Source organism: Mustelus asterias, chromosome 8 (genome assembly GCF_964213995.1).
Source record: "Mustelus asterias chromosome 8, sMusAst1.hap1.1, whole genome shotgun sequence".
Lineage (NCBI taxonomy): Eukaryota > Metazoa > Chordata > Chondrichthyes > Carcharhiniformes > Triakidae > Mustelus > Mustelus asterias.
In genome coordinates, this window is record NC_135808.1 from 70,736,028 (window position 1) to 70,748,717 (window position 12,690).

The 12,690-nt window shown below is 37.5% G+C and overlaps 1 protein-coding gene across 1 annotated transcript in view; it reads right to left on the reverse strand.

The window, feature by feature from the left end:
- Window positions 1-464: 464 nt before the first annotated feature.
- LOC144497224 (zinc finger and BTB domain-containing protein 41-like) overlaps window positions 465-12,690 on the reverse strand; it is a 31,420-nt gene continuing 19,194 nt past the window's right edge. Inside the window, exons 6-11 of the mRNA XM_078218137.1 lie at window positions 12,240-12,369; window positions 11,282-11,377; window positions 8,271-8,377; window positions 7,783-7,888; window positions 5,353-5,441; window positions 465-3,281 (exon numbers count right to left, since the gene is read on the reverse strand). Coding sequence (XP_078074263.1) covers window positions 2,629-3,281; window positions 5,353-5,441; window positions 7,783-7,888; window positions 8,271-8,377; window positions 11,282-11,377; window positions 12,240-12,369 — 1,181 coding nt within the window. The 3' untranslated portion in view covers window positions 465-2,628. The remainder of the gene's footprint in view (window positions 3,282-5,352; window positions 5,442-7,782; window positions 7,889-8,270; window positions 8,378-11,281; window positions 11,378-12,239; window positions 12,370-12,690) is intronic.

Consider the following 12,690-nt stretch of genomic DNA (forward strand, 5'->3'; position numbering starts at 1 on the left):
GGGGGTGGGCATAGTTAAATCACTCTGTCGACTCAATGCAGGCTCAGTGGGCCGAATGGTTTCCTTCTGCACTGTACAGATTCTATGATTGATTAATCATAAGCTTGCTTTTGCATTGCAGTGATTGTAAACTATGCCCCCAACTGCATGCTGTTTTCACTCATACTAACCTGTGCTGCTGGGCCTCACAGCAACCCACTTGGGAATGCTTCCTCAAGACGACTGAAATTCTTGCCACCAGGACCATGATAGGTTCATGGAGATTTGTTCAATGTCGGCAGCAACTGCTGACTGCAAAATCTGAGCCATTATGTTTTCAAGAAGGATATCTTCTTATACATATATTTGTTTTTATTCAGATAGTTTGAAACATTTGGTATTTTACTAAAGTGCACAGTGCATGTGCATATGTTTTAATAGGACATCTTTGTTCCCACAATAGTTTTCACTTCATTTCTTCATATGACTTTAAAAATCTTTATTTAGCAACAAAATTTAAAAACATTGCATTGGTTTCATACTTCAGAGGTCTGTTAGATTCAGTTCAATTCGACAATGAGCTGACTTACAATCTAATATACATAAAACTTATCTTGTCTGGTAAACTCAGGATGCCTGTATTTTTAAGACATTTTAAGTATTAACATCCTTGATTTTCCTTCACTGTGTTTAAATACATTATTTCGATGCATCAGTTAAGTTTCTTTTTTCCCTGCTATTGGCAAGCTAAGCACCTTATCGAAAGCAAATCTAATGTTTTTTTCTGAAAGTGTTACATTTATAACAAGTCTTTTGAAAATAAATATTAAACATTAGTCTCTATCTTTGAATTCTTCACATCATCGCAGTTAACTTTTGGCAAGCTATTCAGGCAGGTGTCTCTGGTGTCACCCCTCTGAAGTTTGGGAAAGGAAGAAAAGAACATGTGCTAAGCAGTGCAATAAATGACTGATTAAAATAGACAAAGAAGTTGTTCATCCTCAGTCTCTCCTGAAATACTGAAATTCAGAATAGGCCAGGAAGAGGGAATAATTCTGAAACGAATCAAACCAACTTTATTCAAGGGAGCAAACATTCGCAGGGGCAATATCCTCAACTGACTTAAATCAATGTTCCACCTAACTGATTCCAATGTAATGATGTAGAAGATTAGGGATGGTAAATGAGCCCAGGAAAATTACCTTCAGAATTAATTGCAGAGAAAAGTTATATAAGGTTAAATACACAGCATTCGCAGGACAATTATATTCTCTCAAAGAATGTAAATAGACCAAGGAATACTTTTTAATATAAAATACGCCTATTCAAGTATTAAAAAAATTAAAATGCCTACTTTGTAGAATATACCTAGAATATTTTCCTATCCTCCCTGCCATCAACTGTCATTTCAGTACTCATCTGACCTATAGAATGCAAGCAATTTGTATTGATCAGTGGCTCTTTTCATTACCTCAAAGTCACTTAGTAAGGATTTCAGTGAGAAACTTCAGTTCCATCTAAATATATGAACAACTTTGACCATCAAGGACTGATGCAGCTAATTGCTGAGTGCTCTTATAAGTGACATCAGATTGAGTAACTGAGATGCACATGTAAATTATGTAGAGCTACCTGCAACTCCGCAGGTAGCTCATGATGCGTTAAGTAAAATCAAAAGGATGGATTTTCCACCATTTTGGTGCGATAATTGTAATTCTTCAAATTAAAGTATATTGGTATTGTACTTCATGCCTCCCTGGATTTATCTGCCGGGTTTCTCGAATGGCACATTTTCGTTCTCTGCTAATCTATACTCCAGATCCTTGTGGAGAATGAAAGCTTATCTTTGGAAGGATCATCACATGGTCTATTTTGTTTTCATTTACCAGCTGGTTTAATATTAAGATTTCTTATTCCGCGTTTTCAGGTTATTTTGCTATCTAGCAGTTTTTCATACAGAAAAAATTACATTTCATTTGGTACCTGTTTCCCATAAAAATTCTCTATCAATTTATTTTCAGCGTTAAAAAAAGGTCTACTTTCCTTTCAATTGGACTGAAGGGAATGGATCTTGCTATTAGCGAGTCTGATGACAAGATATTTCCACAACTCAAATTTGGAAAACCTAGGTTCTTACTAAAATGTTTCTTAAAGAATCAGACATCCTTCAGACTTTTCAAGTTGCATTTTTAACTTACTATTATGTAGAATATAGCCTTCATCAAACAAGGGTGACAAGACCTAAAGCTCAGACATCTTTTCATCTTCCAGGAATGAAGATATTGTGGTCAAACAATAAATATGATCAGTTTAATATTAATCTTTGGAATAGGTTAATATCTAAAATCATTCAAGTCCTCTTATAAACAATGCTGAAGCATAATTTCAGTTATATACAATATGTGCCTTGCACTGTCACTCAGAAATCTGACTGGTAGGGCAGGAGGTAAAGAGAAACATGACAAATACCTCCTTTTTAAAATACAATATTATGACATACCTGATACCAAAACATGGATAATTGAGGGAAATCATACCAAGTTGCAACATAATTTGTAAGCAATATCAAATTAGCTTTGATTTAAAAGTTCATTTTTTACTTTTCTGGATAAGACAATGACTCTCCAGGTAGCGAACTGTTCATTGCAATTAATGGCCTGCATTGGAAATACTTTGTACTGGTGTACCCGTGTCAAGTCCAAGTAAAGTTCCAAGATATGACTGCTCTCTTGGGTCTAATATTTGATCAGCACGAACTGGATGCACAATATTAGCTGGTTGGGGTGTAAGAGTGTACTTCTCCAGAAATGCAAGGTCTGTAGTTCTTTGATAATCAGTCTGCTGATGAGGCTGTTGGGAGTGAAGGAGGGCATGAGGTTGTGAAGCCAAAGTTGCAACATGTTGGGCTGCATCAGATTGAACAGTACTGTCAGCAATCCGTACTGGTACAAGTGTTACATCTCCATGAGCGTTCTGAATTGCTGTTTTGCCATCTCCTTGGTAAACCTTATTTTGATCCAAATATGATTTTGCATCTGTTTGGTACATTTTGTCATCTTGTGCGTATAACAACTGCTGGGATACCATTTTCACTTCAGAAGCAGCCACAATTGACTGTTCTGGAGACTTAGTGCCATGAACATGATCCATATGATATTTTAGCTTGTCTTTCCGTTTGAACGTTGCATTGCAATGATGACAGTTGAAGGGACGGGCATCAGAATGAATAACCATGTGTTTTGTTAAAGTCTTCTTAATTCGAAACGCTTGGTTACAAACTTGACATTTGTAAGGTTTTTCACCTTTAATACAGAAAACATCTTGACTATTTGAACTTTAAACAATTTTGGGCATAGATCAATTTACCATCAATAACCTATTCAGCGCTATTATTTTTCAGAAAGGAAGTAATCATTAGTACTACAGAAGTTATCTGGAATAATGTATGCCATCAAGCCCAAATTAAATCAACTCAATTTTGCACAATTAGTAGAACTCAATGTAAATTCTCAGGACTTTCACTAAAATCTCTAAAGAATCAAAACTGTTGAAAACAGGATCAGAGATTTCCTAGGAGTGATAGCAACAGTCTTGCATGAGGGCGCCAATTCTTCCATAGATATTGTAGGACCTTGCACTTAAAACTAAAATGGGACTCTGTACCCTCAAGACAGGAAAAATACCAATTATATCACTTTTTCCAGAATTAGTAATTGAATCAAAGAATCATAGAGCCATACAGATATATAAATTATATTTCTGCCTGTGCATACACTGTTATGAACAACAATCTTAAGTCAAGTTGATATAGATATTTGTGTTAAGGTAAAAAAACGGTTTCAGTTTCATTCAGGTTTTGTTCATGACCCTTGGTGCCTGGGTGTCTGGATAGACTTGTGATGAAAAGGTTTCAGGACTTTTGGGTTTGTATATATATTTTCATTTTTAATGAAGTCTTACATCCCCTGAAGTTAGAAAGATGGGTTAAAAGAGGTTGAAAGTTCTGTGATTTGGGGGAAAAAATACAAAGTAGAAAAGTTTGTTGTTGCCTAGTGACAATGATCAAGGGACAGCAGTTGACTGAATGATCAGTTACAAGATTCAGTAAGGTGATCAGTTTAAAGGAGGTGCTACTGGAAGACTGGGTTTAGGGATCTGCAGTTGAAGAAACAGAGTTCAAAGTTTGGTTTTTGGGTCTCAGGGAGAAATACGAGTTGGGTGAGTGCAACTGCGCCAGTTGAAGCCTTTGTGTCAACTCTTTGCTGGTTTATATGTCTGCAAAGATATTGCTGCAGTAAAGGAATAGTGGGAATTTGAATTAACTTGTATTTTTCAGATCTTTCCAACCTTTTTGTCTGGTGTAATATAGTTCATTTTTCTTGTTTTAAGAAATATTTTCTTTTGTGTTAGAAGTTCATTAGCAGACTTCTGTGAATTTGTTCAGTAACTTTCCTCCAGTTTCTAAAAAAAGTCAGGATCTATCAAGTCAGGTTTCACTCTGACTTGTCCAGATTTAACAGCAGTTGGGATCATAACACTGTACAGTAAAATTTGTAATTGTAATGCCAAACAAAAAAATAAAGTCTATCACATGCTTTCTCAGGTCCTTATGCATTACACAATAGATCTGTATCATAAATTGCAAGGCAATTACAAACATTTGTCATAAATTTCCGACCTGATCATGCAAATTCTAATGATAGTACTTATTAGGTTGCCTTGAGTTGTGCAGATACATCAATGTACATGATGAGTGTGGATTCAGTTAGTACATGCTAGGCACCTTCACTTATGCAGGGGATTGGGCAGAGTTTACTCCAAAAAAGGCCCATATACCTTCTAGTGCCTCTCCATTTGCAAGCAAAACCCATGCATCTAGTACTTGGAGTGGCCCATAGATGGATATTGCACAATAGTGGCAAGCACTATGAAACATCTTCGCTACGGATGGTCTATAGTGGGACTTTTGGCAATAGCACAGTCTTAAAGGCAGTGCCTGAAATGAATTCAGCAGAGGAATTCCTGGATTTTTAAGAAAATTGGTGTCACACATAGGCTTACATTAACACTGCAATGAAGTTACTGTGAAAATCCTCTAGTTGCCAACTCCGGCATCTGTTCGGGTACACTGAGGGAGAATTTAGCTTGGCCAATGCATCTAAGCAGGATGTCTTTCGGACTGTGGGAGGAAACCGGAATACCCGGAGGAAACCCACACAGACATGTGGGAAGAATGCATAGACTCCGCACAGACAGTGGCGCAAGCCGGGAATCAAACCCAGGTCCCTGGTGCTCGCCTCCGTACCTCCGCCCATTTATGTTGCAAAAACATTTTCATCATTATACTTTACAAAAGAAGATCTATCAGGATACCTGAATGAGTCCTAAAATGCATATCCAAGCTTGATTTCCCTTTGAATTCTTTTTTGCATACTTCACATTGGTGGAGAGTAGCTTTGTACCTGTGATTAGTAAAGAAAAGCATTAGATGTATTTATGTTACCTTCTTAAAAAAAAATTCTTTAAACTCAGTTGTCAAAGAAAGTTTAATCCAGATCAATTATAATTTGCATCAATTTTACATATTCACCTGCCTTTATGGAAATGCTGGGAGACATATCTAACTTGCTTGTATGAACAGTATCCATTCTGAAGAGTCAATGTTCCTCCATTTCATTTTTTTTTCCAGAAGCTGTGAAAATTGCCACAGCAACTTTCAAAGAATTGCATCAACATATTTCTTAGCTTATTAAGAATACAAGACAGCAATTCAGCCCTCTTGGATATCATCAGATTCTCCAATTACAACATAATGTTTCATGCATTAAGTGTACGCTTCATTACTAGTTTGTTCAAGGTCTGTCCATGTTAGATTGGATCTAGCTTGCAATGTATGCTGATGAGACAGCTTTCTAACCCTTCATTTCTTCAATATTGACTTCCTGTCCGATATCTTGTCTTAGATGAGCCATGTCTTCTTTCAGCTAAGGATGTTACTGACTTTGGTTCCATCCAAGGCTTGTACCATCGCCACAGATTTAATTCCCCTACCAGGCCATTGTCTGAGGCTGAATCAAAAAGACTGCGTATTTACACCTCCATAACATCACCCAACCCCACTTCTACCCTCAACCCATCTGTTGTTGAAATTTCCACATATAATTTTGCTACTTCAAGTTTAACTACATCAATGCTCTCCTAGCTTGCCGCCCACTTTCCATTAGCTTTAGCTCATCTAATTCTATGTTGCATACATCCTTTCCCAGACGAATTCTCATTCAGCAATGCCACAACACTGCCTAGACTGCACTGACTTAAATTTTTGTTACTCTTCCTGGGGTTGAGTATTCCATTTTCTTTAAACTCATGTTCACATTTGTCCTGTACGAAATGTACTAAATGCAAGTTCTTGGTAATCACCGATCAGGAATATTCATAAATGAGGACAGAGGAAAGACAGTTACAATCGAGGATGGGAGTCCGTGGGGTCAGGGAGTACTCAGGTGCGGGTCAAGGGAGTCCCATGGAGGATTGGTGCGGGTCAGTGCTATAGTTACCTAGAAACTAGAAGTGGTTTAAGTTCTTCTAATTTTTATCAGGGTAACTATTGCTGTAACACCATCCAAAATTTGCAATTTAAATACATTTTCAGCAGTGTAGCGTAATTGCCCAGAGGCAGTTTGAACTTCCCAGATAACTGCCATGCAATCCTTACCTGGGGACCTCCAGGGTTGGTGTGTCCCCAGGGTATCTTTAGGATACCTCCAGATACACTGCCCTGGAGATTTGAAGTTATGACCCATAAATATGAAAATTATGTTTTTTAAAGTACTCTGTAAAAAACATACATACTTACGTAGGTTTTAGTCAAGATCTCCTCATTCTCTGGTGACAGAGGACTCAGTGAAGCTCCCCTTCTCCCCCGACACCCATCCCGCACACATGCCCCTCTTCCCAACACCTGTCCCCCACACACTCAATCCCTCTTATACCACCCTCTTCTGGTCTTCCAAACCCCACCTCAATTTGGGATTTCCTACTGCCCCCAGCCTCTGCACAGAGAGGCTGTTTGTGACTTTGACAAGAACAGTTTGTGTGCTGCAATGGGACAGAAATGAGATTGCAGAGTTTTGGACAGTGGTAGGGGTGATGGCACATGACTGTGAAGCACAAAAATACATTCCAAGATTTTGGCAGAAAGGAAACATTTGGGATGGAGCAGTAATTAAGAAAAGGTTTATGGGTTCTAAGGAGGATTATTTGAGAAGGATTGATTAGTTTTAGCAATTGTTTGAGGAATTCTGGATCACGCCAGAGGATATTGCAAACTTGGACACACAGAAATCCACACATTTCTTGCCTTTACAGTACAAAGGACAGATGAAGATGGCAAATTGCAAGGAGGGAGAGATGTGGAATCAGTGGAGGTGTCAATATCAATGTATGGCTTAGGAATAGGAGTAGGTTATGCGGCCTGTCAAGCCTGCTCTGCAGATCAGAGAAGGCTGTTAACAAAATGAGAGAGCAAATTAGGGGAATTTTAAAAATTTAAATAGTCAAGGATAAAACAAGAAAGAAAGGGTGGTGGGGGGAATTTGAAGAAATTGACAGATGAAATGAGGAACTGGAGGAAGATTGGGCAAGTGCAAAGGGGACTGGAGGGAAAAGGAAAGTATTTTGCCAGGAAAAATAAGTCTAATTATCTAGTCATTTTAATTATGCAATTATAATAATAGGCTTATTTCCCCATAATTATCCAAGTATCAGGTGATAACTCCAAATTAAGAGCAGTACTCGACTTACTTCTGCCAGACTTTTTCACCCAAATGGACACTTCTATAGTGAACACTGAGATGGTCCCGACGGCCAAAACATTTTCCACATTCTTCACATTGGTGAGCTTTTTCTCCTTTGGAGAGGAAACAAAAATTTTGATATCAATATATGAAGTGGATTGCTGTTCAAATAATTGTACTCCTCTACTCTAAACATTTCATGCTCCAGACAAAAAAAAGTTGTAAAGACAGCAAAATATTCTTGTGGGAAATCAAAATGGATGAAGATGCTAAAGCAGTGAGTGAATGCAGAAAATTAAAGGGTGTCTTTTTTGTGAATTTAACATCCAATGCAGGAAATAGAAATTTGAAACATAAGGGATGATTAGTAGGCAGGGACAGAAAGTTAAGGAGAACCACTCCTCCAGTCAGCCAACTAATACAGGCATTGACTGGAACCATCAAGACATCTATTTCCTCTTTAGACAGTGTGCATGAGAGACACAAATACTTTACCTGAATGAGTTTTTCGATGTTTTGTGAGATGGTCATGGCGAATAAAGGTTTTTCCACAGTCTTCACATTCGTAACGCTTGTCATCATGGTGCACCCGGAGATGTAGTCTAGTAACAAAATGCAAATTTATAAAAATTTCAAATAACATTTCTTGCTACACCATTGACTTCATGAATCTGAATTATATGTCCAAAACATATAATTAAAATACTTCTAATAAAAAGAACAGAGTAACAATTGCATTTATCATCATTGTAAGTACTCTCCTTTTATTCGGAAAGGTTTTAACAAAGTTATTATTCTTTTCAGTAAAAATTAAGAATTTTGCCTATACTAAATGTTCATGGAAAGTACTCTGATGTTACTACAAAAGACCGTGAGGTGAATGCAAATCATCTGCATTCACAGAACAAAAGGGCTCAATGCATATTTAAGCATGAGAGAATTTTGACTACAGTGTCACTCTTAATTGTAGGCAAATTTATACTAAACTTGGCAAATTTACACGGTCAATCTTATTCAATCATTCTACTTTTAGTGTCCAAAGATGTGTAGGTTAGAGGGATTAGCCGCAGTAAATATGTGGGTTTACAGGGACAGGGCAGGGGAGAGGGCCTGGGTAAGATACTCTGTCAGACATTCGGTGCAGACTCGATGGGCCGAATGGCCTCTATGATTCTATTGCTGATTCCTTAACCTCCAATAAGATGATTAAGTAAAAATGCAAGAGATAAACCAAAAAAACTAGGTATGTGCAAAGTTTAAGATTTTTCCACAGTAACTATTACCTTTAGCATAACATACTCATGCTCAGCTCTTTTTCACAAATGAGAAATAGTCTTCCTGTCATCATTCTAATTTCAGTGCCCCCCACTTTGTTAATTGGCCTGGATTCTCCTCGAGAACATGAACCAGCATTCATATCAAATACACAGAACAATTTTACCATCCAATCTTCAAAACACACACATCTTAATTCCATTTTAAGCAGTATAATAATGGTCATGTCCTTGCAAGAGTATCCTTTGAGCAGAACATAAAATTTACTACTATAATCTACCACACATTTCCTGTTTCAACACTGAATAAATATTAATAACGTCACTTGACTTAATACACCAACCTCTGAGCAACATCCACTAATTGACTAGTGTTCTCAAGTACATACCAGTGTGTTAACAAGCCAACCCTGTAAAGCAACAGCTTGTAACAGAAGGAAAGCTACCCTGCCGTACCCAAGATGATCCCCAATATATAAATCACAATTAACGTAACTGTGACGCATTTTGGGAGAAAAAATGTATAATTTGACAAAGAACATCATTGCAGATGATTCTTATCAGTCAAATATTCACACTCAGCTCCGATTATAATAGATGCAGATCTTTTTTATGCATTGGGCAAAAGGAAAACAGAGTTCATTGTGAAATTCAGGCCTCATTTAAACAAATCAGTGATATTCCCATTGCGGGGGTGCTTGCTGTCAAGACTGATGGGAGTAGAAATAGATCAGGAGCCCAAGGGCTTGCAGGGACCCAAGGGAACAGTCCCCACCCAACATGTCATTAATTCTGAGGAAGGGGATTTGCAGCAGGGATAGTCTTAACCTGACCTGTTTTCTGCCTCCCGCTCTGGTACAGCTGTCAATTTAGTCATCAGATCTGAACTTTTAGCTATGAAGAGAGTCCCACGAGTCTGGAGCTTAGTCGTCCTCCTATGTTAGATCTGAGGTCAGTTGTGATGAAAAGCAGGAGAATGTTGGGAACATGGTCTGACTGTCCTTGCCACCTTACCCCTTGTTTGCAGTGAGTTGGGAGTTACAATTGACTCGCAAAAATCCTATTCATTTAAAAAAAATTTATATATTCAGAACAAAAAAGTACATTTCAAGGACTGTTTTAATTTGAATGAGATGAAACTCTGGTTTTACCTCGCTCTCTATGGACTTCAATGCAGATTACAACTGGGAAGGTCATAAAACCAGTATTACACCCAATTCTGTCAGTTTCCATTGGGCGAGTTAGATTTAAATTGCTCCCCTCATTTCCAATTAGGAACAAGTGTACTGCAATATTTATTAACTGATTAGGGAAAGCTAAGCACGAAAGGGCAGCACAGTGGCACAGTGATTAGTACTGCTGCCTCACAGCACCAGGGACCCAGGCTCAATCCTGACCTCGGGTCACTATCTGTATGAAGTTTGCACGTTCTCCCCGTATCTGTGCAGGTTTCCTCTGGGTGCTCCGGTTTCCTCCTGCAGTCCAAAGATCTGCAAGTTAGGTTGATTGGCCATGTTAAATTGACCCTAGTGTCAGGGGGATTAGCAGGATAAATGTGTGGTGTTACGGGAATACGGCCTGGGTAGGATTGTGGTTGGTATAGACTCGATGGGCTGAATGGTTTCCTTCTGCATTGTAGGTATGATTCTGTACTCCTAATGTAAGAATATGTATTTAAAATACAAAATGCTATGGTGTATTAGAAGTCTGAGACACAATGCCCAGGAGTGGTGTTTTTACAGTCTGTATCCATGATGCCATGTACGCAAAGTTCCAATCACAGCCACAATACTGAGAGTAAAGAGTGGGCAATACTGGATCACTTTCACATACCTCTGATGGTAGAATTGCAGCATGAATGCAGGTTACCTACTACTTTCATGGCTAGAGATTGTTTGCATTGAATGCAAGCAATGAAACAGGAAGAAGTGAATGCATCTTTTGTAGTAACATCTCAAAAATTACCTTGAAATGAGATTAAATGTCCTAGCTAAGACCCAGCATATTCCACAGGACACATTTAAAATAAACCTGATTGCCACCCATGTTAAAATAAAGCAGATTGGAAAATCAGTGCTTTTTTGTGTGTTCTGGGACAGCAGGTCAGGTAGAATAGAAGAAATGCATTATAAATGAATATTCTGGAGTTGTATTGGGTTACATTTAGAAATCAGGAAATTATATTGTACAGAGCCTGAGGAAGGATCTTTTCTTACTCCTACATGTTCTTACCTGTATGAACTACCATGCCGGAAGCTCTGTCCACAAATGCTACACAGATGTGGCTTTTCACCACTATGGATTCGAAGATGTTCTTTTAACGTGGTTCTGTATATTATAGAAATAAAATGGGAAAATAAATAGAAGATGGCTTCAAACATGTACTTGACTTTTGTTCTTTTACAACTGAAAATAGGCAGAGCTAACTTCTCTACTCCCATGACCCTGTAAACAACATATCTCAAAAAGATTTCAACTTAGTATACAGAAAGAATATGGCCCAAGGAAGAACTGAATAAAGTTTAACGTTAAAGTTGGAAGATCTGGAATATTTTAAAAGATCTATGAAAATAAGGAGATCGGGTAAATTGACTTTTATTTTTAAAGAATGTTGTGGCTGTTTGATTTTTAAAAAATTATTAATTGTTATGGAATATTGTGGATTCTATCAGCTGTCAAAATTTCAGCAGAACTTTCAGAGCGGGTTGTTGGATATGGATGGACTTAAAGCCTCCTCAGTGAGATGAAAGCTCTTAATAAAAAGATTTATATTTTCAACTTTATAGTTACAGGGTAACAACCAGGCAGGGAAAAGCTTCAAAGAAAAGCTGAGTAATTATAATAACATTATAACACAATATGGCAAAGGCATGCACTCGGAATGCCTTCTTCACTTTTTTATTATGTAACCGTTACTGTCAAATTATGGGCATAGATTTCAAACTCAGTTCAATTCAAAGCTAGTAAAGAAAGAATAAAATAATAGCATGTATCGTAAATGAATGTTGCCGTTTAAACATCACTATGGTTTTCATTTCATCATGCAGCATTAATAAAATAGCCTATTGGGTAAAGTAGATTTATAAATACAGCTTTCTTTCCGCATTAAGTACCAGAAATAAACATATCTATGCCTTCTCTAACAGAGCCTAAACATTGCAGCTATTTTTTGTATTTAATCTAGTTTTACCTTTCCCTTACAGATTTCCCACAAATAAAGCAAGTCCACTTTCTTTTTCCTCCATGAGTGCACTCAATATGACGTTTAAGGTTCCCAGTATCATTAAACTGACGACCACAAATATCACATGGAAAAGGCCCTAAAATGTGAGAAATAAAATTATCAATGTTAGCTTCAAATTCCCAATCTTGGGTCATTGGTCTGAAGTTCTGTAGTATCAAACTGTCAAAATTGTACTACATTACATTTAACTCCACTCAAATAATAAAATACCACTGATCTTAACACTACGATCTAGGCTATAATCTCTGCAGTATGTCATCCAGAACCTACAACATTTACACTCTTCAACACACAATGCCTGTGTTTATTTTTCTGCCAAGGATAGGGGACCAATAGTTTACTCTTTAGTTTGGTGTGAGTGAGAGAAAAGACAATTAAAAACAGAAGTTCATTTATT